Raw genomic sequence first — 27,830 nt, forward strand, 5'->3', positions numbered from 1 at the left:
GCCGTGCGCACGCGCGGGGCGGCCGGGGGCTGACGGAGACTGGGAAGGCCCGGGAGCCTTGGTCGCGGCCCGCGAGCCCCCAACTCTGCGGAGGACGCGTGAAGTGGAGATGGTCGTCCCGGACCTAGACAAGCCTGGGAGCTGCAGGCCCGAGAGAGAATCCCGTCCGGGACCCAGGATGCCTGGGTTCTGGTCCGCGCTCTGCCGAGGGCTCGCCGAATGACCCGAGGCAAGTTGCTTACCTGTTTTCAGTACCTAGTGGCGAGGAGGTTTCCGTCCGGAATCCACACAGCCCCAGTCTGGCGGGGTTTCTTGATGGAGTGAGATTCCTGCTGAGATCGCGAGTCACAGCCGGCGAGCACCTAGCCCTGTGCCGCCCCCCCCCCCCCCCCCCCATCCCGCGATGGCCAAACGTTCCGCCCCCGACCGCGGCGGCCCAGTGGATGGCGTTGCCTGCGGCGGGCCCCAAGCCGCAGGTTGGGGCCCCACGGCACCTACCCTCCTTCCGTGGGGTAGTGAGGGTCGGGGAGCTGCCAGCGACAAGCCTGATGAAAGGATTAAAGAAGGACTGTCAGACCTACGTGGTCATTTGTATTTAACGTATGGACCCAGTTTCTGTATTAAATACCTATTCAGAGAGTGAAAGCTCCAGCAGGAAGTTTGAAAATCATATCCCTTAATGTAGCTCCTTGCCTAAAGTGGGTGCACCATAAATCCTTAATTTGGTAAAGGATCCGTCCTTAGAGGAAGGCCATTTCCTTGGGCCCAACTATAAGGAACTAGCCTAATGTTGCTGGGAGTGACTTCTTGCATTACTTGCTTATTTGACAGAATTTTTGCTCTTTTCTATCTCTGATACAGATACTAACTGTACCTGTTGAAGCCCCCAGAGTTCCAGCCAGACCTGAGGCACTAGCAGGTGTGTAAAGCTGGTCATACTTCTACGCTGCTTGATTCATTTCATACACAGAAACAGAAGAGGCTTCTTGATGTCGCTCTTACCATACCTGCCTGTCACCTTCCCAGCGTTGGCTAATGTGTGAGTGTTTTGTTATATGGTGTCATGGAGGTCAAGGAGAAGGGAAAGGAAAGGGAACCAGATGCTGAGACCCCGGAGGATACAGTGAGAGAGAGCTAATTCCTGAGGTACCATGACCACCGAACACTGTCCTCCCCCCTAAATTACAGTTACCCAAACGTCCAGCCTAATAGCCAGGAAATATTCCCATTCTTGGTGCTAGGAATCAGTGCATCTTGGCAAAGATTCTAGTTTGTTACTGGCAGCCAGTTCTTAGGGAATCCGGATCATGTTCCCACAGTGGGGAGCTGACTTCAAAGAGAGGCCACCCTCCTTCCTAAGTTACCCACATCTGTGAAGCGTGATTGTCAGTCAGTGGTGGACTGTCTGCCCACCTATGATCCAGATTGTTGTAACAGGCATCCATGATGTCTAGCTCCTCCACGGTAGGTTATGGGCCTGTCCAGCCCCCTTCCCAAGGCGGGCTTGTAGGATGACTGCCTTAGAGTTAGCCACACTGGCTAACATGTACCATATTGGTGTTCACTGACAAGGCAACGTGTTGGATTTTGATTTTCTATCATCATAGGAACCAGGCCTAGTATTCTAAGCCCCCAGACCCAACCCGTGTCTGAGACTTAAGCAAAGCCTAAGCATTTCAGCTAAGACCACCCACCGGGATGCCACCCTTTGATAAGTTGTCCCCAAATCCCAGTGACTTCAGGTTAGAACTGACCCTACCACTTAACAGCAGTGCTTCTGCCTTCTGGACACTTGAGAATCCAACCCTCAGACTCCTACACCATCCCCTTCTGTCATCGGGTGGCATGGATAGTAAGAGTTAGGATTTGGCTAAAGCAGCTGATTTATTCAGAATAAGTTTCTTGCTTAAAAATTTTTAAAGTCAATTTTTCTTAACAGAGGCTTTACCGAATGATGAAACTAGCTTTCTTTTTTTTCTTTTTTTTTTTTAACAGTGCTGAGACTTCAGAGACTTCAGGGACTTCTTTCAGTACTCGCAGAAACCTCCCACACCCTGGTGATGGCACACAGGGACTGTTTTCCTACTCTTAGTCTGAATGACTGCCAAGAAGGAAGGCAAAGGCGGAACAGTTGGGTGTCAGGCTTTCTCCATACTTCTAATCCTTATTAAACTCCTTTCTGAGCCCAAGGACAAAGCTCACTTAACAAATGACTTTGAATCATGAATGAAAACTCTTGCTCTTTCCATGAGAAAGAAATAAGAGATGGACAGGTAAGCAAGTACTTCGATTTAGGGAAGAAGGTGTTGGTTGGGGATATATTGTTAATAGTGGTAACACAGAGGATATATCACTAGAATGTAGAACTTTAGAAATGTTACAGGAAAACTTTCATTATAATGTTCTTTGTTCTATTAGGAGAAGCTTCTATTCATTCACCTCTGGGTCAGTTGCCTTTGCTGGTAGCTTATGTTCTAAGTGGGTCATGGGATTTTGTTTTGGATTTGCTTGGGTGAGAGAAGAAGTTCAATGAGGAATCCCCCAAGGTATTTGTGACTCATCAGCTTGTTACTGTATTGACCCTTTGCCACACATATGCTTTGGCTTGATTAGCCTCAGGACTCGGAGTCCAGGGTAATGACTTGTGAGTCTGGGAGCTGACTCTACCTCCCTTTCTCCCTCCCTTGTCCAGAAATGGTCTTACAGGGACCCTGTGGGATTTATTAGCCTCTGGGATAAAGCCTTTGCTTTGGGAGTCCAGGAAGGTTTTCTCTACTCTACTACAGAGAGAAGCCTTTGGCCACTGGAAGGGACTGAATTGGAGAGGGAAAGGAAGGATGAAATGAATCCTGAGTACACAGATCCCTACAGGGAGTTGTTCAGCATAATGAATCATCACATATTTTTGAGAATGCATTTTGTGCCAAATACTCTGCTAATGGGTGTCAGAAACAGGAAAGAAGTATAAGAGAAGATTCCTCCACTCAAAGCAGCAGAGTGTGATTTAAAGATAGACTGTGTTGGGGGGAAGTAAAAATTCTAGGTACCGGCCACCTGGGTGGCTCAGTCGGTTGAATGTCTGACTTCAGATCAGGTCATGATCTCACGGTTTGTGAATTCAGGCCCTGCATTGGACTCGCTGCTGTCAGCACGGAGCCTGCTTCAGATCCTCTGTCCCCCTCTCTCTCTGCCCTTGTCCCACTTGTACTCTTTCAAAAATAAATAAACATTAAAACAAGAAAAAAACTCTAGGTACAATTTCAGCATACTCACAAAGAAGGAGTCACAAGACTTACTACTTACAGACCCCAGAAACGCGGCAGGGGTGAATGTGCAGAGGGGGCAGGGAGCTGAGGTAAGGGTGGTCCTCAGTACCAGATCATGAGCAAGTACCCCTATTGCTCATAAGGTGGAGGTCACTGACTTCTCTTGGGCTCAACTCTAAGTGATTATTTTCAAAGATGCCCCAGAAAAAGCAAAGCAGGCACTCGTAGCAGGAATCCTAAGCCCGGGTTCCTGTCTAAATGTCCAGACTCTGGCTGTAAGCAGGTTCGTCGTACTGTCAGCCCTGAGGAAGCAACTCAGAAAAGCTGTTTCCTCATCACACGGGCCTTTGGCAGGGAGCTTGTGCCGCCCACAGGACTGGCTGCAGGGCTGAGAGAAGGGGAGAGACCCTTGTAGTGTGGCCCCAGTGGGTAAGGCGGGCCACCTTGAGGAGATGCAACTGATCTTAAAGGGACCGGAGGACACAAGAGGTGGCGGTAGGGGCGTATTCTGGAGGAAAACCACACAACCAGAGGGATGGAGGCGAGAGGAACTACAGCAAGCGTGTTCACAGGGGCGAAGTGGGCAATAGCAGTGAGAAGGCATCGGAGTACCTGTGTGGCTCAGTTGGTTGAGGAGCTGACTCTTGATTTCGGCCCAGGTCATGATCTCACGGTTCATGGGGTGGAGTCCTGTGTCGGGGCTGGGCTGACCTGCTTGAGATTCTCTCCCTCTTTCTCTGCCCCTCTCCTGTTTTTAAAAATAAATAAGTAAACGGTGTCAAAAAAAAATTCATGAGGGAGCATCATGAGGCCAGCGACGGAAGAGTTTTTTCAGCCATGGTGTGTTTCGGCAGCCATTCCTGTGTCCTCGTCATAAAGGAATCAAAGCTCTGTTTAAGGAGTAGTAGTTGGCAAATGTATGTGAGAAGGATTAGAGTAACAGAATAAGCTGGAATTCTGCAGCTTTGACAAAAGCACTGATTTTTTTTTTTTACTAGTTTTAATTAGTTTCTTGTGTTTATTTAAAAAAAATTTTTAACGTCTATTTATTTTTGAGAGAGAGAGACAACGCTAGTGGGGGAGGGCAGAGAGTGAGGGAAACAGAATCCGAAGCAGGCTGCAGGCTCCAGGCTGTCAGCACAGAGCCCGACGTGGGGCTCGAACTCACAAACCGCGAGATCATGACCTGAGCCAAAGTCAGACACTTAACCGACTGAGCCACCCAGGCGCCCCTCTTTTATTTATTTTAGAGAAAATAACACATTCACATGGTTCAGACTCCAAAAAGCACGGAGGATGTATCTATAGTGAAAAAACTGCCTTCTACTCTTGTGCCCCGGCCACCCAGTTTTCTTCTGGAGGCCAAGTCACTGCTTCTTTGGGTGTAATTCTGGACAACGTCTTAGCAGAGCGAAGCAAATGTATTTGTGTATTTTCTGAAAATACACATGGTAAAATAGCATATATACTCTGCCCTTTGCTTTTTTCACTTGATATATCACATGGATCGTTCCATATTGTCCACAAAGTACTTTCTTATTCATTTTCTTTATGGCTATGTTGGATCTCGTTGAGTTAATGTGCTTTCATTTGTTTAGCTAGTCCTTTAGTGGGCATTTGGGGTTTTTCTAGCCTTTTGCCATTACAAACAGTGCTACTGTGAACAGTGCTATAAGCATGTCATTTTGCACACGGACAAATATATCTATTGGGTAAATTCCTAGAATGCAGTTACAGACCCAAAATGCACAAAGTGTATCTGATTCTGTCAGATATTATCAAGCTGTAGGGATGGAAACAGTTTACCCTTCAGAGTGTTCTAACAGTTCGCTAGCCGACACAGTGTGTTATCACACTTTTTGATATTTGCTAATATGATAAGTGAAAAATATTATCTCAGAGTAGATTTTTAAAAATTTTTTTGTTTTAATGTTTATTTATTTATTTTTATTTTTTATTTAAAAAAAATTTTTTTTCTTAATGTTTTTATTTATTTTTGAGACAGAGAAAGACAGAGCATGAGCGGGGCGGGGGGGGGGGGGCGGGCAGAGAGAGAGGGAGACACAGAATCCGAAGCAGGCTCCAGGCTCTGAGCCGTCAGCACAGAGCCTGATGCGGGGCTGGAACTCACAGACTGTGAGATCATGACCGGAGCCGAAGGCGGACGCTCAACCGACTGAGCCACCCAGGCGCCCCAATGTTTATTTATTTTTGAGAGAGACAATGTGCGAGCAGGGGAGGGGCAGAGAGACAGAGACAGAATCCGAAGCAGGCTCCAGGCTCTGAGCTGTCAGTACAGAGCCTGATGCGGGGCTTGAACTCATGAACTGTGAGATCATGACTTGAGCTGAGGTCGGACATTTAACCCAGGCACCCCAATCTCAGAGTAGTTTTATTTGACATTTCTCATATTTTTTTTAAGTTTATTTATTTATTCTGAGAGAGAGAACAAGAGAACAAGCGGGGGAGGGACAGAGAGATGGGGGAAAGAGAATCCCAAGCAAGCTCTGCTCATGAACCATCAGATCATGACCTGAGCTGAAATCAAGAGTCGGTTGCTTAACTGACTGAGCCGCCCACGCGCCCCTGACCTTTCTCTTATGAGTGCGGTTGAGCATTTTTTTTGTATGTTTCAGAACTATTCGTGTTTCCTTTTCTGTAAGCTGTCCATATCCATGCCTGTCTTTCTACTGGGTCGGGTTTCTTTCCCTAACTGATTTGTAGGATTTTATTTCCAACATTATTAGTAAAATTAGCCCTGTATTGGTAATCTGAATTGCAAAAGTTGGTCAAGTGGTTTTTTTTACACTCTGATGGGGCAAGGTTTAGCCAAAGGTAAGGGAACTGCCTGACTGAGCTTTACTTACTCAGAGCCCTGAGATGTTTCACGGAGCCAAGAAATCTGAGATAGCATTAACTAAGCTTTTTGCAGTTTTTCTTAAGACCAGATTAAGCAGGGGCGCCTGGGTGGCTCCATTGGTTGAGCGTCCGGCTTCAGCTCAGGTCATGATCTCGCAGTTTGCGAGTTCGAGCCCTGCATCGGGCTCTGTGCTGTCAGTTCAGAGCCTGGAGCCTGCTTCAGATTCTGTGTCTCCCTCTCTCTCTGCCCCTCCCCCACTCACTCTCTGTCTCTCTCTGTCTCTCAAAAAATGAATAAACGTTAAAAAAAAATTTTTTTTTAAAACCAAAAAACCAGATGAAGCAGAAGTTTTCCCTTACAGTGTTCCTTGTAGTTGACTTCTCGGGAGTTCAGCCATTTTTGTGTGTGTGGTGTTGCGAAAAAGTGTGACATTTAAGCTGTCAACTTTGGAGGACCTATATGTGCCCAAGAGGTTGATCCTGCTTTGTCTTCCAGGTTGAAAGTGTGTGTGCTGTGTGTCCTCCACCATATGACAAGGAAAACAGTGTTCTTCAGGCTTTCAGAGGAATTCCTGTACGTATCACCCAACTCCAGTACCTCCTGCCAATACAGGCTTTTGTTGCCAGTTTGTGGTGCTGGGCACACAGCACGGCACAGACCTTGCTTCCAGGAACTCACACTTGGGAGCAGAGGTGTGGGGCACAAACTTGCAAAACAACCTCTAGCCAGTAAGATAATTGCGCTAGTGAAGCAGACTGTAAAGTGCAGTGGGAATACCAAAGGCACACCACAGTCTCAATGGAGTGACGTGAAGTTTTATTTACTCTTCAAGGAGAGCACATGCTTGTCCCCACATCACGCAACTTGTACCTCAGAGCGGGAGTTTTCCATGTGCTTCTCTTTTAAGATTGGCTTTAATCAACCCATCCTTCTGGTCTCCAGTTCCAAGGGTGGGAATTGGTTATGTGGACGGAGGGGTGTGGATTCGCCCTCACACTAAAGGTCAGCTGCCCCTACAGATCTCAGAGTTGAAGAACCATGGCATCCTCCGGGCCCTGACAGCAGAAGCGAATGGATGGGAGCCAGGTGGTAAGGTCCCCTTCAGGGCCCTTGGAGCCTGGGTGGGACCCAAGTCAGAGCTCCCCACGTCTATTCTTCATCATTTGTACTTCTTTCACTACTTGTCCTATACAACTTGATAGATTTATCGTTCTTCAAGGAAAATTAGAATCAACTCTGGATTAGGAGTCAAAAGGCTTGAGTCCTGATCTAGCTCTGCTCGTGGCTTACTGTGTACTTTTAGGCAAGTCATATCATCTTTGTGTCTGCAGTGGGGATATCAATGCCTCCTTTATCCTCAGAGGGATACTGTGACAATAAAATGATTTCAGTGCATGTGAAAAGCCTTAGAGAAAGTATCCTATTTTATCGGCTTTATGATTCTCTCATGTACTATATTTAAAGCTCATTTCGCTTGCTGATTTATGACACAGAAATGCCCACTCATAGTTGAAAAACACCAATTCTGGAATCCCATGTCTCTGGGTTAAGTGCTGCTTCTGCCCACCAGCTATAGGATCATGAGCCACGTTTCTTAACCTTCTAACCTTTACTTACTTCATCTATGAAGCTGGGCGTGCATCAGACAGAATTGCCGTGTAACAGGAATTGTGTAAGGAATAAGTGAGCTAAGTAAGGTAAAGTGCTTAGCACACAAACTATAAATCTGTAGTAAGTGCTCATTGTATTGTCATCTTTAAATTCCGCAAACTGAAAATATAATCTCCAGAAATATGGGACTTGCTAAAAATATTCTAATGTAGAAAAACTATTTGGAGATCTATGAAGTTTCTTCTAATAGAATTTTAACGGGGCACCTGGGTGGCTCAGTCAGTTGAGCATCTGACTTTGGCTCAGGTATTGATCTTGTGGTTCATGAGTTTGAGTGCACTTTGGATCTTCTGTCCCCCACTTTCTGCACCTGCCCCACTCGTGCTGTCTTTTAAAAATAAATAAACATTTAAAAAAGAAAAAGAATTTTGGGGTGCCTAGTTGGCTGAGCTGGTTAAGCGTCTGACTTCAGCTCAGGTCATGATCTCATGGTTTGTGAGTTTGAGCCCCATGTCGGGCTCTGTGCTGACAGCTCAGAACCTAGAGCCTGCTTCGGATTCTGTGTCTCCTTCTCTCTCTCTGCCCCTCCCCCACTCACACTCTGTCTCTCTCTCTCTCTCTCTCTGTCCCTCTCTCCCTCTCTCTCAAAAACAAACATTTAAAAAAAAACAGAATTTTATCTTCACTGTGTGATGACAAACCTAACATTTATTAGACATCTTGCTTTAAATGCTAAAATATTTTATATTTCAGTACAACTGGCAGCTATATGCCAGATATTTTTAATCGTATTGAATGATTACACTTTTCTTCCAGATTGCTCTCAGCTCATTTAAATTGATAGGCTTATGAGGCACCTGGCTGGCTCAGACATAGTGTGCGACTCTTGATCTTGAGGTCATGAGTTCGAGCCTCACGTATAGAGATTACTTTAAAAAAATAAAATTTTGGGGACGCCTGGGTGGCTCAGTTATGTGTCCGATTTAGACTTAGGTCATGATCTTGCAGTTTGTGAGTTCGAGCCCCACGTCAGTCTCTCTGCTGTCAGCGTGGAGCCTGCTTCAGATCCTCTGTCTCCCTCTCTCTCTGCCCCTCCCTCTCTCTCTCTCAAAAATAAACATTTAGGGGCGCCTGGGTGGCTCAGTCAGTTAAGCGCCTGACTCTTGATTTCAGGTCAGGGCATGATCTCACGTTCTGTGAGTTCAGGTCCGTGTTGGGCTCTGTGCTGAGTGCAGAGCCTGCTTGGGATTCTCCCTCTTTCATTGCCCCTCCCCCACTTGCACACGTGCTCTCTCTCTCTCAAAATAAATTTTAAAAAATAAATAAACTTAAAAAGACAGAAACTTCTTAAAATAAATAAATAAACATTGAAAAAATAAAATCTTTAAAAATTAGGTAGATAGATAGATAGATAGATAAGCAAGCTTACTAACTCAGCAATGCTGTTTCCTGTGTAAGTGAAAGAGAGCCCAAATAAAGGAGGCAGTTGAAAGAGGAAGAAAGATAAAGACCTGTGCTAATGTGAGCTGCATTCACTATCCTGAAGATTTGTGTTTTGCCTCCACTTTTTTCTGTTAATGAGGGGGGCATTAGTATTTAATGTCAGGATCATCTTTGGATGGAGGAGGAGTCTCCCTGGTTCCAAGAGGAAGGGGAGGAGATGCTCTTGCGTGCCTTGGACATTTGTCCCCAGTGTTTAGGCACCGGAGTGCAGTTGCTGGCTGGGACCTTATATTTCCTGTTGACCAACCTGCAATCTCAGCAGATTCGTACACCTTCCTGGTGAGGTTTCTCCTCCTGACTCACAAGCTTCTGGCAAGTTCTTGGTAGGTGAGGGTATATGGGGTGAAAAGTTGACCAAGTTGCTTGGAACGAGGGCCTGTAGTGTGAAGAGTCCGTGAAGCTGGGTGTTGGTGAGGGTGAGGGGTGACGAGGCCCTCGTCAGCACCATAATGAGCAGTCCCCACTGCCACTCCACTCTTCTCTTTGTTCAACCGCTTTCTCCCTCCTTTGCATCTCCCTGGGGTCCAGCATGCTGGAAGGAAATTTTATTTTTTTCACCATCCAAGGTCAGGCACTGTATCCTGGTGAAGTGATCTAGCTTGGGAGCCCGGAGGTTCGGGGTCCCAGTCCACTCCAGACGGGGGCTGGCAAGATTGAATTTCCTAGAAATCCAGACCCATGTCCCCTGCTGCCACTACCCACTGCTCCCCTGGACCTGAACCCAGGACTGTCAGTAATACTAGCTGACACATACTGAGTACCCATCTTTGGGCCACATTCTGCCCTGAGAAGCTAAGGAGTCACGCCCCTCCTTGTGGCAGTGAGTGATGGCACATAGTCCGTGCCTCGCCCACGGAAGCACCGCTGGGGAGCGGCAGAGGGAAAGTGCCCACCGGCACTTGGCTCTGGAGTGTGCTGGCAGTAACAGCCCTCCATGGCTTCCCAGCAGCTCTCTCTTCCTCGATATCTGTTAGTGGTTTGAGTTTCTGGTAGCATTTTATTGATTTTATTTTATTAGCAAGTGTATTTTCAAAACAGTTAATTGTCCTGTACTATCCTCAGTCAAGACTGCATGGCCGAGAGGAGCTGCCCCCTCACTTTTACCACTGGAGGTAGAGGCTGGAGGGGTCGTGATTTGGGGTCTTGGACTCAAGTGTCTCTGTTTTCTCCATTATTTGTTGATTTCCTCTCTCGCAAATAGGAAAAGCCCGCGACAGGACGTGCCACCAGCAGTCTGGGCTAAAGAGTGACAGCTGTGGTTTGGAGAAAGGGCTGGGTGGTGGCTATAGAGAACCTATCTTGCTGCTTGTTTTCTCCTGCTTTTCCAGTGCTTTCATTCATTTAGCAAACATTTGTTGAACACCTGCCCTGGGTCAGGCACTGAGCTAGGTTCTGGAGAACCCGGTCCTCATGTAGCTCCCAGTGTAGTGGGAGAGACCATTCCAGCACTGACGAGCACTGGGTGTCAGGAGTTTACAGAGGAGTGACTCCCAATCCAGATTTAATGAAGTCAAAGAAGGTGTGTGGGTGAGGGCCGACATCAGAGTTAACTGGGGTGCTGACTTTGCGGTGGCAGAACCGTCTGTGCAGAGGCACCGAAGGTGGGAGGTGTGGAGGGATTCTGCATGCCCTACGTGACAGCTAGAGATGCAAGAGAGACCCAGACTGTGAACGTATTTAGATGCTGTGCTGAAGAGTTTGGGTTTTATCTTGACAATTATGGAGAATCCCTGGAGGATTTTGAGCAGGGGGCTGACATCAGAGGGGGCTGCCTTTTTGAACGTTCACGCTGGCAGCCGTGTGGAGAGGGTACCTGAGGGCAATGAGATCCAAGACAGGCAACCAAGGCGGGGGCTGCAGCAGCGATCCAGACATACCTAGATCTCAGAGGGTCTCCCTTTCTCACTGTTACAGCTGTGAGTGTGGAGGTGCTCAGAGCCCAAGAAGAATGGGAAGCTGTGGACAACATCCGGACGGAGACAGGTAACCGCAGGAACGGCACTGTCTCCACACAGCCCAGCTGCTAGGAAGGGTGCCATCCACATGTGTGGCTAACATTTTTGTGACTCTGAGATTAGGAGACAATTACTGAGCATTTTCATTTTAGCCCTTTGACATAGAATAAAATATCTTCCCAAATCCAGAGATGATGACATTCTGCCTCTGGAGGAAATGGGAACGAATGCCATGGGGAAAGGGCTGCCATCCACTCACACCTGAGAGAAGACAGGGAGGACCTTGGCCAGGGTCAGCTTCTGCAGGGTGATGAGATTGGGCAGAAGGATGGAGGCCAGCAGCCAGGGTCCCTGCCTAAAGTTGTTCACTGTACCGGGAGGTCTCTGGAGATAGGGGCTGAAGCCATCTGCTGGACGGCTCCGAGGGCTGGGTGAAAATGGTCTCACTTCCTTTTTTGACAGGTTTGGATGGAGCTGTAAGAGGGTAGAACTGGGACCCATACCTGGCTTGAGCTTCCCTGGGGCTCCTGAAAAGCCATTACAATGGACTGTATCAGTCATCACCTATATTTGCTAACTGATAATTAATTCCCTGTGGACAGTACCAAAGGACAGAAAGGGGGTCATTCACATACAGGGTGTGAGAAAGGGCAAAGTAGCAGTTAGGAAAGGCCCCTAAACAGACCTTGGCATGCTCCCACAGGGGCACCTACTCCAGTCAGTGAGTTGCCTCCTCACAGATGAGTGGAATTTAGGGACACCCCCCCCCCCCCCGCCCCCGCAGGTCAGATCTGTCCCTACTCAGCTGCAGAGATCAGCCTAGCAAGCCTCTGAACAGCCTGGTCTTAAAAGGGAGCTGGCCCAGCAGATAATGGTAGCCCCTTGAAAAAGAATTGGTTTTAGCTGTAGGTATCTGACGTTTGCAACTGAAGGCCAGCGTTTGGCTTAGAGGTGACAACCAGAGGGCCCTCAGTAAATGTTCGCCGATGGAATGACTACTGTTGTAAATCCTGGAGTGTCTTCCCCTTTGCTATAGGTCAGGCCAGCTCAGACCAGCCTGGGCAGCTAATCTCCTTCAATGAAGCCCTGCAGCATTTCCAGACTGTGGACCTCTCTTCCTTCAAGGTATGAAAGTACTTTTGGGGTCTCAGGCAAAGCACCTTCTTCCCAGGGGCCAGGTTTCTATCCCACACTGGGCAAGCTAGATTGAAGCTTCCAGTTGAGGATCCTACCTCACCTAAGAAATCTTAGAGCACAGAATCAGGGGTAGCTAAGGACCCATGCTTCATACAGGACCCCAGTGGCCTTTTTGGGACTGTGCCCCAGAGTTCTTATGGCCCTGTCATACAGAGGTCTGTGTTGCGGCTCCCTGTTCTTCCTCTGGAATCAAATGCTAGATAGCTCCTTAGGGAAGCAAGGCATCCTGTCTAGAAAGCTGAGTAATCCATGGCCATTGTAGGAAAATCTTCTGTTCCCTCGGAACCAGAAGTGATTTGAGAATTTTAAAAATATGTGAGGATTTTAAAACATTGAAGAGAATTTTATTTTTAAAAAAAATTTTTTGAAGAGAATTTTATTTTAAAAAAAAATTTTTTTTAACGTTTATTTTTTATTTTTGAGACAGAGAGAGACAGAGCATGAACGGGGGAGGGGCAGAGAGAGAGGGAGACACAGAATCGGAAGCAGGCTCCAGGCTCTGAGCCATCAGCCCAGAGCCCGACGCGGGGCTCGAACTCACGGACTGCGAGATCGTGACCTGAGCCGAAGTCGGAAGCTTAACCGACTGAGCCACCCAGGCGCCCCGAGGAGAATTTTAAAAACATTGAGGAGAATAAAAGCTCGAGGGCTTTCTGGGGCATCTTGAGTGACTACGAGTAATTTTAGAGGATTGTGATTGCAGATCTTCAACCTAAAACCAGGTTTAAGAAAGGCTGCAAAGAGGGGCGCCTGGGTGGCTCAGTCGATTAAGCGTCCGACTTCAGCTCAGGTCACGATCTTGCGGTCCGTGAGTTCGAGCCCCGCGTCGGGCTCTGGGCTGATGGCTCAGAGCCTGGAGTCTGCTTCTGATTCTGTGTCTCCCTCTCTCTCTGCCCTTCCCCTGTTCGTGCTCTGTCTCTCTCTGTCTCAAAAATGAATAAACGTTAAAAAAAAAAAAAAAAAAAAAAAAAGAAAGGCTGCAAAGATAAGAATCAGGTTGGTTTTTAGGACCCAGAGAGGCAGAAGCTACCAAAACCAGAAAATTCTAATACCTGCTGCAGTGGCCCTTGAGGCATAAGTCAACATGACCTGGCTTAGGAGGTGCTGGTTTAGGAGGTGCTGGTTGTGCTGGTTGTGGTATGGACAGAATGCTCCAGCTACCCCTCAGGTATCCGGCTCCAAAAAAGCCCCCACTAAACATGCCTCCCCACCGGCTCCCTCACCCTGGAAGTTGAGAGGACCTGCGAGACTTTATAATTTATGTCCTTTCCAGAAAGAGATAGACCTACAAAAGGGAAAGCGGCCCTGCCGGGAAACCTGGCCTGGCTTCTGTCAGACCAAAGCGGGGGTCCCTGCGTCAGCCATCTCTAGCCTCCTTGGCAGTCGGTGGAATAGGTAGCTCTGGAGAAACCCGGAGGAGCAAATGCAGACAACGGGCTAATAATGCCTATATCTCTTTCCTACTCACAAAAATCCTGGGGGCCAGAAGAGCCTGTCTCCAGAGATTGAGCAGGTGTTTCACAGCTTCGACCCCCTTTCCCTGGCCCACAGCCCAGCCAGGTCGTTGGGGGAGCTACTTCTTTCTGCAAGAACAGTCCCTGTACTGATCCTAAAGGTCAGTTTATTAAGGCAGGTGAACTCAGAGGGGCGCCTGGGTGGCTCAGTTGGTTGAGCGTCCGTCTCTTCATTTCGTCTCAGATCATGACCCTCAGATCATGTGGAATCGAGCCCTGCATCGGGCTCTGCACTGAGCATGGAGCCTGCTTGGGATTCTCTCTTTCCCTCTGCCCCTCTCCCCTGCTCATGCTATCCCTCTCTCTCCCTAAAATTAAAAAAATAAAAAAATAAAAATAAATAAATAAACAAACAAGCAGGTGAACTCAGCCCTCTGCTCATGGCTTGCGATTTCCTCCCCAGAAAAAAATTCAGCCAACTATTCGAAGGACTGGGCTCGCTGCCCTCCGGCACTGCCTCTTCGGGCCTCCAAAGCTCCACCAGGGCCTCCGTGAAGAAAGGGACTTGGTCCTGACCATTGCTCAGTGTGAGTGCACGGGTGCTGCATCTGTGGTCAGGCAGAGAACACTGTTTGCCCACCTGTTATTGAGGCTAAGCCAGAGGTCTTTCATGTACCATGTTGTGGGGGAGAGCGGGAGCCGCGGGATGAAAATGTGGGAAAACACAGTGACGAGTACAGTCCAGATCTACTTTGTATCAACCATTTTCTGAGAAACACTCAGTCATCCCTTCAGAGGCCAGCAATCCGACGGGGGGGCGGGATGTGTTTTTGGGTAGGTGGCCTGGATAACCAAGACCCAATGCATGGCCGAGTCCTGCAGACCATCTATAAGAAGCTGACTGGCTCCAAGTTTGACTGTGCCCTCTACGGAGACCACTGGGAAGATCTGGGCTTTCAGGGTAAGAGACAGGAATGGTTCATCTTTTCCTTGACCCCTGATTCCACCACTAGAGCAAGAGCCCAGACAGTCTTCTTCCTATCATGCCAACACCCTGAGACTGGATATCTTGGGGGGAAGCATTCCAGGAAGAGGGTATGGGAAATGCAAAGGCCCTGAGGTGAGCATGTTCACTATGCTTGAGAAATGGCAAGGAGTGTGGCTGAAGTGAAAAGATCACTTGTGGCCTTACAGGCCATTGTCAAACATTTACTCTAAGTGAGACAGAAAGCATCAGAGTGATAGGATTTGGAATCTAGTGTTTTCTTTTTCCTCATTCCTTTAACACAGATAAAAATTTTGCTTTATACTATTTTATTTTTTGAGTGAAACAAAATGATTTCAGCTGTTTTGGGATTATACAACTCTTTTTTCAAAATCGTATCAAGTTACATTTATATAGAATAGGAAAATGTCTTCATTTAAAAAGGAAGTTTTAGGGGCACTTGGGTGGCTCAGTCAGTTAAACATCCCTGCTCTTGATTTTAGATCAGGTCATTATCTCACGGTTCGTGGGTTCAAGCCCTTGGGATTCTCTTTCCCGATCTCTCTGTCCCTTGCCCACTTGTGTGTGCACATGCTCGCTCTCTCTCTCTCTCTCTCTCTCTCTCTGAAAATAAAATAAATAGGAAATTTTAAGTACCTATAACTAATTGTTCCATTGGCATTGCCAACATGTTTAAATTCCTTTATCCTCCCTCATCTATAATATAATTATCTTAAAATTTTCCTCCATATGCAATGAAAATCATGTCAGTGTTACGATTTTTGTTTTAACCATCAAACAATTTTAAAAACTCAAGAGGAGGAGCAAAGTCTGCTGTATTTGCCCGTATGTTTACTCTTTGTATTGCTCTGTCTTCCTTTTTGATATTCTGAGATTTCTTCTTTTATCATTTCCTTTCATTTTCAAGAACTTCCTTTAGCCATTTTCTAAAGTAGTCCTGCTGGTGATAAATTAGTTTCAGGTGTATAATAATAGTGTTTCAACAATTCCATCTAGTACTCAGTGCTCATCAAGATAAATATACTCTTTTTTTCTTTAAGTTTATTTATTTATTTTGAGAGAGACAGAGACAGCGTGAGTAGGGGAGGGGCAGAGAGAGAGAGCGCCCGAGAGAGAGACAGACAGAGAGAATCCCAAGCAGGTTCCTTGCTGGCAGTGCGGAACCTCTCATGGGGCTCAAACTCACTCATGGAACCGTGAAATCATAACCTGAGCTGAAACCAAGAGTCGGACACTGAACCGACTGAGCCACCCAGGCACCCTGTTCGGCCTCCGCTGATGCCACTGGCTAAGAGGGGCACAGGTACCAAATTACATGACTCATTACAGGAGTCCCATGTAGACTTCATTGACATCGCAAGGGTATGGGGGCTCACTCCCAGGTCCCAGTTTGCTGAAACTACCTTGGTGGAACTAAGGGGCACCTTGTTACAGTCAGGCAGGGATGGAAGTCCAGACTCCCCACTTGGCCTGTAGCAAAGGTAATCAAGTCCTTGAAGCCCACGGGAGGAGGGACTTCATTTGGCATTGCTCGCCGTCACCCTCCATGTCCTCATCTCTGTTGCAGGAGCGAATCCGGCCACAGACCTGAGAGGAGCAGGCTTCCTTGCCCTCCTGCACCTGCTGTACCTGGTGATGGACTCGAAGACTTTGCTGATGGCCCAGGAGATTTTCCGCCTGTCTCGTCACCATATCCAGGTGGGGCTTTGCTGGGAAGCCAGAGAAAGGGCTGTCGACCCAGGATCCGGGTGCATGGTGCTCCTGAGCTATCAGGAGAGCCTCACGGGGGGCTGTCTCTAGTGGTTGAAGCCTCTCAGGACAACTGGGGCCAAACCAGGACCAGGCTTCCCCCGCCAGCCTGACCTGCGCTGGAATCTGAGCTCTACCACTAGTTAGCCTATGTCTCAAGCAAGTGCTTTAACTCCTCAGGGCCGTGGTTTTTTTTCATCCATAGAATGGAAATCACGAACACTTCAGCTGGATAGTTGGGAAAATTAAATGAGATTGTATATGGAAGCACTAGGCGTAGCTGGTAGCTGTGATATTAACGTGTCAACTCATTGTCCTCCCTGAGGAAATCCCTTCAACAGTATTAGTAGGTTCTCCTGACCCTAAAGGAGAAGAGTTAGCCTTTATGTGCCCCAGAGGAGGAGATTTGCCTGTGAGGGTCAGGTGACAGACACATGGTCTTACTGACAGGCCAGAAGTGGCTTCCTGTAGCCCTCGGTCTGTCCAAGCCTTCTTTGGAGTTAGGTTTCACGTTTTTCCCAGGTAGTAAAAGGTGGTAGTTCTACCATTTTGTTTTGTTTTGTTTTGTTTATTTTTTTTTTTAAATAATCTCTACCCCCAATTTGGGGCTCGAATTTACAACCCCAAGATCAAGACTAGCATGCTCCATGAACTGAGCCATCCAGGTGCCCCATCCCACCATTTTAGAAAATAAATTTGACCTGTTTCCTGCCATTCATCTATGCCAGATGCATGGAACATGGAATTTATCCACTATACAAGAAATTTTAAGTTACTTATTTATTTATGTATTTATTTTGAGAGAGACTGAGCAGGAGAAAGGCAGAGGGAGAGGGAGAGGGAGAGGGAAAATCTTAAGCAGGCTCTGTGCTGTCAGTGAAGAACTTGACTCGGGGCTCGAATTCACAAACTGTGAGATCATGACCTGAGCCGAAATCAAGACTCAGACACTCCACTGACTGAGCTTAACTGACTGGGGCCCCCAAGAAACAAATTTTTATTCAGCATTCCCTATGCTACTTATTGTGCTTAGTGCTTGGGATACATCAGAGAACAAAGCAAAGATCCTTCTAGCACAGAAGACAAGGCAGTGAGACTAACATGTAAATGAATGATCAAGTATGCCCAAAGGTGGTAAGTGCTAAGCGGAAAGAACAAGTAGGGTAAGGTTAGGGTGCTCAAGGTAGCTCTCATGAGAGGGAGGGACTTAAACTAGACCTTGAAGGAGGTGAAGGTGTTGGCCCTTCACCTGGGGGAGGACACTCCACGCAGAGGGAGTGACAAGAGCAAAGGTGCTGAGGAAGGAGTATGTCTGGCATGTGAAGGGGTAGTAGGGAACCAGTTGGAGTGGAAGGAGCCCAGGAGAACAGTCGGGAGGGAGGTCATACGGCTAACGGGGACCAGATGGCAGAGGGCCTGGTAGGTTATGATGAGGACTTTTGATTTTACTCTAAATAAAGTGAGGGTTTTCAGCAGCCTGGAGTACATGATCCAACTCAACATTTTTAAATGTATCCTCTCAGTGGCTAGGTTGAGAATAGTCTGTAGGGAGGGCTTTTATAATCCAGTCAGAGATGATGGGTGTTTTCAGAGGAGGTGTTGTGAAGTAGTCAGATTCTGGATATGGGATCTGGAGCGTATGGGCTTAAGAAAGTAGAGCTAGTTGGGGTGCCTGGATGGCTCAGTTGGAAGGGCATGTGACTCTTGGTCTTGGGGTTATGAGTTCAAGGCCCAGGTTGGAGGGAGAGTTTGCTTTAAAAAAAAAAAGGAAAGGAAGAAAGAAAGAAAGAAAGAAAAAGAAAGAAAGTAGAACCAGCATATTTTTCTGATGGATTGATTATGGGTGTGAGAAAAAAAGATTTTTAGTCTGAGCAACTGGAAAGATAGAGTGGCCATCAACTGAAATAGAAAAGAAAGAGCAAGGTTGGGGGGTTCAGTCCGCCATACAAATTTTATTTTACTTTTGAAGTGTCCATTCACTTATTTTGAGAGAGAGCACAAGTGCAGGAGAGGCGGAGAGGGAGGGAGAGAGAGAATCCTAAGCAGGCTCCATGCTCAGCACAGAGCCTGACACGGGGCTCAATCTCACAAGTCGTGAGATCATGACCCGAGCCAAAATCAAGAGTCAGACACAACTGACTGAGCCACCCAGACGCTCCGCCATACAAATTTTATATTGAGGTTATGCATTTTTGGTAAGAGCACCACAAAAGAGCAGTGGCCTTCTCTGTGCCTCAGCTCAGGAGCACGTAACGCCAACATGTCTTACTGCTGGTAAGGTTAACCTTGATCGTGTGGTTAAGGTGTCTGCCAGGTTTCTACGCTGTAGAGTTATTATTTTTCCCCTTTGTAATTAGTAACTGTCTTGGGGAAGATACTTTGAGACTGCGCAAATACTCTGTTTTTATATCAGTGTATATAGATATTTATCTTTTTCTATGGGTTATAACCAATAGTATCGTTACTTATTTTGTTGCTCACATTATTTCAAGGTCTTTGGCCATTTTCGGAGCTCTTTCAGGTGGGCACCTGTGCCCTTACAGTGTGCCCTTTTCTGAGCGCTATTTAGCTTTCTGGACTGCAGAAAATGCTCTGGTCTCATCTTGTATTTTCCCCATATGATTTCCAGGCCTGGAATCACCCACTTCTCTAAGGAGCTCTTGCTCTTTTAGTTGGAGAATGACATTTAGAAAGCAAGCGCTGAGGGCCAGGTGTTCTCACTGCTAGTAAGTTCTGACCCTTCCAGGCCCTCTCTGTGGACAGAGCCTGGAATACACACATGTGCTACAGGTTCGCTCCCAGCCCTGATAGGGGAGGTCTACGGAGGCGAGTGTACCTGTCCCAGCACTGGTGCAGGAAGGTGGTGTGCTTTGGTACTGCCCGAGGGAGGGGAGCCCAAGAACAGTGGCTGAGCATCAGACCTGCAACACTTGCATCAGATCATCTTACCCTAGAGGGTTGGAGGTGGGCAGGCCTGAGTTGCCAAAACAGACCGTTGCAGTAACAGTGTGGCTGGCCATGTTTTGTAGTTCTCAGAATCTCAATTTCTTCCTTCTTGTCAAATGAGAAAGTAATTCCAACCCTGCAGAATTATTCTAAGTTAGAGATAAACTATGTAAAGTCCCAAGCACATTAGCCATTCAGTGAGTGTTTGTTATCAAAGTAACTTAAAAAAATTTTTGTGGAAGTTTATTTATTTTGAGACAGAGCAAGCAAGGAAGGGCAGAGAGAGAGGGAGAGAGAATCCTAAGCAGGCTCTGCACTGTTAGCGTGGAGCCTGACACGGGGCTTGATCTCATGGTTTGTGAGATCATGACCTGAGCCAAAATCAAGAATCGGACACTTAACAGACTGAGTCACCCAAGTGCCCCTCAATGTAATTGATTTCCGTGAGTAAAAATACACTTTATACATCTTATGTGTAATAATACATAAATAAATACATCTTATGTTTTTAAAGTCAGTTGAATACATATCTGTGTGTGCATGAGGGCACACATACACATACACACGCACAACTGTTAGTAAAGTAGATGCCTTTTTAATTTTTAATTTATTTTATTTTAGTGTGTGTATATGTGTGTCTTAGGTGGATCCCTTTTTTAATCTAAAACTTCTTGAATACAAAACAAGTTATCATATGGTTCCTGCCACTGGGACACTTTTTCTTTCTTTCTTTTTTTTTTTTTTAATTGTTTATTTATTTATTTGGAGAGAGAGAGTGAGAGTGAGTGTGTGTGTGTGTGTGTGTGTGTGTGTGTGTGTGAGCGAGCGGGGAGGGGCAGAGGAGACAGAGAGAGAAAGAGAATCCCAAGCAGGCTCCACACTGTCAGCACAGAACCTGAGGCAAACTGTATGATCATGACCTGAGTCAATATCAAGAGTCCGATACTTAGCCAACTGAGCCACCCACGCGCCCCTGGGGCAGTTTTACATTTCTGATGTCTACTCATTATCTCTGTATCTTTGGGAGGAAAAGCACCCATTAAATTTTAAGGCTTCACTTATGCCTGTCTGTTCCAGGAAACACTGGAAGAGGCAAGAGTGGGACTTCACAAGTATCTGGTCTTGAGATATATCGGGGGCCCCACAGGGTAAGAATGTGGGCATGTTCTGTGGTCTTCACAATGCAGGGAGGTAATGTCTGGGTTAAGTTTGAGAACCGTACCTGGTAGCTTATGCCGTGGTCCCCTCTCTTGAAGTTGAGGAATACCTCAGCAATCCAGCCCCTCATTTTAGAGGCATGGAAATGGAGACCCAGAGAAACCAAATGACTTGCTGAAGGTCCCACGGCTAATTGGTATTTCCTATGAGTTATCTCTGACCTCATTGTCTCCCTTCTTGTGATGTACGAAAGCTCTGTTGTAAGAGCTGCCTACAGGAAAATGGATGCCAGGGTGGAGGGTATTGCCAACTCCGAATACCTCATTTGTTTTTAAGGACAGGCTTGAGGGAGGTGAGGGAGCAAGCCATCCAGATGTCTATGGGAGGGACATCCCAGGCAGAGGGAGCAGCAGGATGAGAGAGAGAGTACTGGGTACTTGATCTGCACGGACCCAGACTGACTGCTTTGACCAGTCCATTTCTCATCCCTTCACCGGCTGGCCTTTATGGAACTTCCTGGGGATTTATGTTTACTCCACAATATGCATGTTGGCCAGTAAGATGGAACAGCAGTTTAACCTAATAAGAGGGCTGGTATAGGCGTCAGGAAGCTAGATCCTGGCTCCATCTGCAGTATTATTATGGGGCTATGATGTAAGTCACTTAACCTCTCCGGGCCTTAGCCTGCTCTTCTATGAAATAAGGGGCTTGGCCTAAACAATTCTAAGGTCCCTCCCAGATTTATTTTAAAATTCCTTGAAGTAAAAGCAATGCCAAGATTTTAAAGTTAAGCTTGACCTCAAGCCCGTATGAACCTTGAAAACACCGTTTTCCAGGAGGTGTGTGCGAGATCAGAGTAACAGCTGGGGGCCAAAGCTCTGCCAGCAGCTGGTCCTGTTCTCTCCTGAGGGGAAACGTAAAGCCCCACGTACCCACGGTACATCCTGCTAAAGGGGAACTGGCAAAAAAGTACACATGCCGGCGTAGGGGGGCAGACTCCCACGAATCCCAGCAGTATGGAAGTGTTTAGCCCACACCATGCGGAGAAGGGGTTCTGTCACAGACACCGAGGGGTGCAGGGCACATCGGGCTACTTGCTGGCAGGCGAGGAAGCACCTTATGGTAATGCTTGCTCACATACACACTTTAATAGCCTTCCGCGCACTTTCCATGCCTTGTTTCATTCCGCCAACATGACAGGCCTGCGAAGAGGTAGCTTCCTCCGCTGTCTTTCAGTCAGTTCCTCAACACAGCCTCAGTGTAGTATTTTAGCTCTAGGCAACACTTGTCAGGGGCCAAGGAACTGCTGAAGAAAAGGAGGCATTTAGATCTGAATTCCAGTTTTTCACTGCTTTTTAGTAAGTGGCCTCGGTAACAGTGTTCTCAAGAGTGAGCAAACACTGGGTTTCGATCCTCTGTTAATTATGTTGCTACCATATTCTTGTTCCCGTGTTTATTTTTAGACTGAAAAAAGTCTAGGGAGGGAGCAATCTTATACGAGTATATATGGTAATTAAGTAGGCAATACATGAAGGTATAAATGCATTGCTGCTGACCTCAGCTACTCATGTTGAGGAAAGGATAATTATGAACATTTGTTAACACTTCCTTAGGCCGGCACTGTGCTTAGTATTTTGCATATGCGATCTAATTGCTCGTGACGATAACTCTGTGAGTAGGTTGTGGAATAGATAATAGAAAATGTGAACTGTAGGTAATAAAACCGATCTCATAACGTTTTTGTAATGAATAGTGACTCGACTCCACCCAGCATGGCCCTTTTGTCAAGGTCCCCAGGACCACCCCCAGGTTCGATGATTGACTGGGAAGATTCACAGGACTTGGCCTATAGTCACACTGATAGCTATGATTTAGTCTAACAATAGGAAAATCAGCAAAGGGAAGGAGTGCGTGGGACAAATCCGCAGGAAATCGGGCGTGAGCTTCCTTCCAAGAGTCTTCTTCTGGTAGAACCACACGGGAAACACTTAATTCCTCCAGTATCGAATCATGCAGCACAGGAAATGTTGCCAGCCAGGGCAGCTCTCTAGAGATTCAGTACCCAAGGTTTTATGGGGGCAGTCGTGCACACACCCTCTGTGTAGCACACACCAAAATTCCAGAGTCAGAGAAAAAGCAGATATTCAGCATAAACCACATTGTTTGTACAGTTAAGGCACATGAGTCATCCTGAGGGGATGGTGGAAACCCTCCCAAAATCCAAGTTCCCAGGTGCCAGCCAAAGGCCACCCTTGCAGGCAGGTCTTTCTCAGGACAGCAGTCTCAGGTCTGGTGCGTTAACTCTTTCCTGTGCAGTCCTCAATGTTATTTCCTTTTTGGTTTTAAGAAACGGGAAAGCTAAGTCTCATAGAGTTTGGGTGGCCTTCCTAAGGACACACAGCCAGCAGGCGTCGAGGCCAAGATCTGGAGCCCAGATGTCATGAAGACCCCAAGAAAAATCTTTGTGGAGCCAGAAGACCCTCTACGGTTCAGTGCTGTCAGAACTTTCTGCAATGAAGGGAGTGTTCTTTATTGGCACTGCTCAATACAGTAGCTAGCTACTCAGCACAGATGGCTACTGAGCACTCTATATATAACGAATAGAACGAAGGACTTCAGTTTTGTTTTTCAAAAAATTTTTAAGTTTACTTATTTATTTTGAGAGCGAGAGAATAGGGGAGGGGCAGAGGGAGAGGGAGAGAGAGAATTCCAACCAGGCTCCCCACTGTCAGCGCCGAGCCTCACTCGGGGCTTCATCTCATAACTGTGAAATCATGACCTGAGCCGAGATCAAGAATCAGATGCTTCACTGATTGAGACCCTCAGGCGTCACAGGAGTTCAGTTTTTTTTTTCAACTAAGGAGTTGAATTTTTGTTTATGTTTGTTTGTTTGTTTGTTTATTTTGAAAGAGAGAGAACCAGCAGGGGGAGCAGAGAGAGAGAGAGGGAGACAGAGGATCTGAAGCAGGCTCTGTGCTGACAGCATAGAGCTTAATATGGGGCTCAAACTCATGAACCATGAGATCATGACCTGAGTCGAAGTCGGACACTTAACCAGCTAAGCCACCCAGGTGTTCCGAGGAGTCGGATTTTTAGTTTTGCTTAATTTTTAACTAATTTACATAAGTTTTAAGTTTATTTACTTATTTAGAGAGAGCACAAGTGGGGCAGGGGTAGAGAGAGAGAGAGAGAGAGAGAGAGAATCCCAAGCTCAATGGGATGAGATTGGGAGAACCCGATGCGGGGCTGGAACTCACAAACTGTGAGGTCATGACTTGAGCTGAAGTCGGACGCTTAGCCGACTGAGCCACCCAGGTGCCCCTAATTTTTAACTAATTTAAGTCGCTCTTGGTGGCTACTTGCTACCATACTGGACAGCACAGTTCTGTATCATAATGTAATGGCTTTTTCTTAGGGGAAGCAGATGGAATAAAGAGACTTTGGCTCTTGTTTCCAACTAAGGAGTGTACTGATCTGTGTGTGCCCCTCAGGGGGTGTCCTTGGGTATGTGCAACGGTAGAAACTAACATGTAAAGAGCCGGGCTGCCACTGACCCTGTGCCCGCTCCATTCCAGCAATTCCCCTTCTGTTTGATGTCCGTGAATATCACCCGCATCGCAATCCAGGCCTTAAGGGAGGAATGTCTCTCCAGGTGAGTCCCCACGCTGGTCAACCCCAGCCAGCTGATGAAAGCGACCCAGCAGAACCTGGTTCCCTCCCACCCCCTGCCCCATTCTCCCAGCCCCTCTCCCAGAGCCCCAACAGAGTCCAGTCCCAGCAGAGTCCAACCCTACCCTGAGGTGAAGGCTGCCTGAGGAAAGGCTCCCTGGGGGAATAGAGGGCAGGAGGCACCGGGCTGTCAGCTTGTCTGCTGCGGGGCGGGTCACCCCCCCCCCCCCCCCCCCCCCCCGCTCCCCGCCCTTGTGCTGTAGGGAGTGCAACCGGCAGCAAAAGGTGATCCCGGTGGTGAACAGCTTCTACGCCGCCACCTTCCTCCGCCTCGCACACGTTTGGAGGACTCAGCAGAAGACCATCGCAGACTCCGGCTTTGTCCTCAAAGGTGTGCTCTTTTGTCTTGACCTAGGGGGTCTGAACTCCTAGGGTCCCCAGGTTCAGGGACCCCAGGATAGTTGCTAGACTGGTTTGGGTTACAGTTCGCTCCCCCTCCTCCCCCCTCCCCCCCATTCACACTTTCTCAAACTCCAGCTTCCCAAAGTGTCCATCAGCCCACCCTCTGGAGCCTGCCACCTCTCCTCCCTTTCTGACCTCAGATCATATTTACTGAATCAAAAGCTGGGTCCATCGGGTGGACTGACCATTCAAAGTCGAGACTGCCCTGGTCAAGGTAGAATGTGCAGTTCCTTGTGGCTTCCCTGGTCCGTCAGCCTCCCTCTCTGGAGAGCTCTCCACCTTGGACCCTTTCACCCTTCTCTCCACAGGGTCTGGGTTGGGGGGTGCCCCCAGAGCTGCTAGGCCTGGACTGGTGTGCAGCCCAAAGCCCCCTCAAGCCTTTTGTTCTCCATTCCTCTGTTCCAGACTTGGAGGTGTTGGCCAAGAAGAGCCCGAGGCGGCTGCTCAAGACCCTGGAAATCTACCTGGCTGGAGTGTCAAAGGGACAGGCCTCATTGTTGGGAACACAGAAGTGCTGTGGGCCACAAGCCTCTCACTCCAAGGATCTCACCTTCACAGGCGTGTGTGACCTGCCACCACATTCATCCAAAGGCACGCGGCTGATCTGACCAACCGGAGGCTGACAGAAAGACCCAGCTGCTGGGCCACGGGGGCTTTGGAAGGACACTTGGCGCATTATGCCAAGTGCATGCCGGCTGGACCTCCTTGGCGAATCCAAGGACCCTCACCCGTGTGAGACATTAGGGACAGTTAGACTCATCCCATTCCCCACAGACCTGCCTCCAGAGCGATGAACTTGCCATAATTGGAATTGAGCTACTTTAGAGTTGGTTTCCAGGTAATCCCACTGAGTGAATGGATCATGAGGCGGGAAAGCCCTACCTGGATGTTCTACATATCTGCACATCGAAAGATATGCCCACACAGAGGTGCCAGAATTCTGACTCCCTGGGCGTCAGGCTCTCAGGCCCCGGGTGCCCGCAGGACAGGGACCCTGTGGCTAGAATTCGAAGGGAGGAGCAGTGGCAGCAGCCAACAGGGGACAGCACGAACCAGAGCAACAGGTCTTCCTCTCCTTCCTCCACCAGGCTGATATGGGGCCCCTCTGGGGTTTCTGGCCTCGCACTCACCCCACCCTCACATCTCCCCATGCCTCAGCCCCGCTGTTGAGGATACAGAATCGGCTTTCGGCTGAGTGTCTCCACTGCCGCCCATCCCCACTGCCCACCAGCTGGGCACCCCACTACTGCACAAACCCCACCCCATGAAGGTGTGCGGTTGCCACCAGGGATGGTTTTCTGGCCTGGATGAAGGAGGAGGTTCACACATCGGCAGTTTTTGAATAAAAGAATTGTCCTAGGCCAAGGGCCCCAGGTGTTTTCCTCCAGCCTGGTAGAGCCACGTGCTCCAGCCCAGTGACGGCACCGGTCCCGGGCTCCAGGAGAGAAGGGTGCTCTGCCCTGGCCAGGCCCCTGCTGAGGGCATAGATATCCATTTGTACTTACAGGCCCAGAGACTCCTTGCACACTCTAGCCAGTGGGCAAGGTGGCCCTGGCTCTTGTGAAGATTGCTGTGAGGCATCCACAGGTTTTCCTATATGTGCTTCTGGGGAAGCTCGTAGCTCCGTTGTGCCATTCCTCCAGGCCAGGGTTTCCTTCGCTGGGCAGCAGGGGGCAGCTGAGACCCCACTACACTGCTCTCCTGTCCTCTGTACTCCCTCCAGTAGACCCACTGAAGACCACTGTCCAGGCCTTGCAGGCCTCACTAAGTCTAACCCCCTGGAGCTGGGGTCCATCACAGAGGTGGGGATGATAGCTAGCCACCGAGGCAGGAAACGGCAGGGACCTCCCCACTGCTGTCAGCAGGATGCCTCGACTCTGCAGTTTGCCTCGCACAGCACCATCTTGGCCAGACCTGAACTAATCCTTCATCTGCTTTTCTTCCTCCAGTCTGGGTGCTTAGCTGGCCTGCAGGGGTGGCAGGGAGCTTTGTTAGGCTTGGTGGAGCCGGAACACGGAAAGGCTACAGCTCAGCCCCCACTTCAGAGTCAGGTTCCATAGTTCCCTTCCTGCAGATTCCTTCCCCTGGCTCTCAGACCGGAAGCCTAACTCAGCAGACCCGGTGGTGAATGCCCAGGCTGCAGCGTGCTCAGGGAGCAGTCCGCATGGGCCTCTAGCTGAAGGGGAGGCAGTCCTTTATAATCAAGTCACTCCCCGTGTAATGCTCTCCAGGGCACTCAGCTTCAGACCTTGGGACATTACCAACAACACAATCCAGGGATTAAGTTGTGGTTCTGTTGAGGAAGGGTGAGGGGGGGTGAAACACTCTGAAAGTGGATGCAAAAGTCTTAACCTGTGCTTTTTTCTTGGGAGGGGCCTACCTAGACCTTCCATGGGAGACAAAATGCTTCGCCGCCCTAAAAACGTCGGAGCCATGGATTTGGTGTAGCCCTCACTCTCTCCTTTGCAAATCATCCCTGCACATGCTGTCTGTATAGGCTGACAGCTCCACCGAGGGCAGGCTGGGGGTGCTATGCAGGGGAGGTGATTTTTCTGTGCTGCTTTGCATGAAATCAACAAGATGAACTTGGTCAGAATTTGTTTGGGATGGAAGAATCCAGCAGGTCAGAGCTCAGAAGCCACAGAACCCTTGGAGCCCAGGGGTGAGGGCAGGTCAGGATAGTCACAGCCCTGCCTGGCCTCATTAACTCGAGTCCAGGCTTACCCATCCGTGCTCTTTCCCACCCTAGATCCTGCCCCCCAGGGTGGGGCCACATTGGGTGACTGTGTTCTCCTCCTATTTAGCTATCTAGGCTCTTTGATATTCCAGCCATCACACCATTGCACAAGAGAATGAACTAAGGTCTGTCTTTTCCTAGACAAGGAAAAGCAGCTTGCCCAGGATGAAATAGAGGCAGAGTGTAAACCAGAACCCGTGACTCTCCACACTAGTGTGGGGCTCTCCCCCAGCCCTACAGGGGCCCTGTGCTCATTG

The 27,830-nt window shown here is 48.2% G+C and overlaps 1 protein-coding gene across 2 annotated transcripts; it reads left to right on the top strand.

Annotated features, from left to right (window-relative positions):
- Positions 1-859: 859 nt before the first annotated feature.
- On the top strand, positions 860-26,197 carry ELMOD3 (ELMO domain containing 3). 2 transcript variants are annotated; one of them, XM_019443467.2, is made up of 12 exons: positions 860-919; positions 1,996-2,273; positions 6,622-6,699; positions 7,146-7,215; positions 11,155-11,223; positions 12,232-12,320; positions 14,310-14,433; positions 14,685-14,807; positions 16,420-16,550; positions 24,281-24,357; positions 24,638-24,765; positions 25,242-26,197. In XM_019443467.2, the coding sequence occupies exons 2-12, from the start codon at positions 2,223-2,225 to the stop codon at positions 25,442-25,444; spliced, it is 1,143 nt and encodes a 380-aa protein (XP_019299012.1). In that variant the 5' UTR covers positions 860-919; positions 1,996-2,222; the 3' UTR covers positions 25,445-26,197. The 2 variants fall into 2 exon arrangements, with proteins under 2 accessions (XP_019299012.1, XP_019299004.1); XM_019443459.2 differs by having other exon boundaries at positions 865-1,039.
- The last annotated feature ends 1,633 nt before the right edge of the window (positions 26,198-27,830 follow it).

Source organism: Panthera pardus, unplaced genomic scaffold (assembly GCF_024362965.1).
Source record: "Panthera pardus isolate Hobbes unplaced genomic scaffold, ASM2436296v1 HiC_scaffold_26, whole genome shotgun sequence".
In the NCBI taxonomy this organism is placed as follows: domain Eukaryota; kingdom Metazoa; phylum Chordata; class Mammalia; order Carnivora; family Felidae; genus Panthera; species Panthera pardus.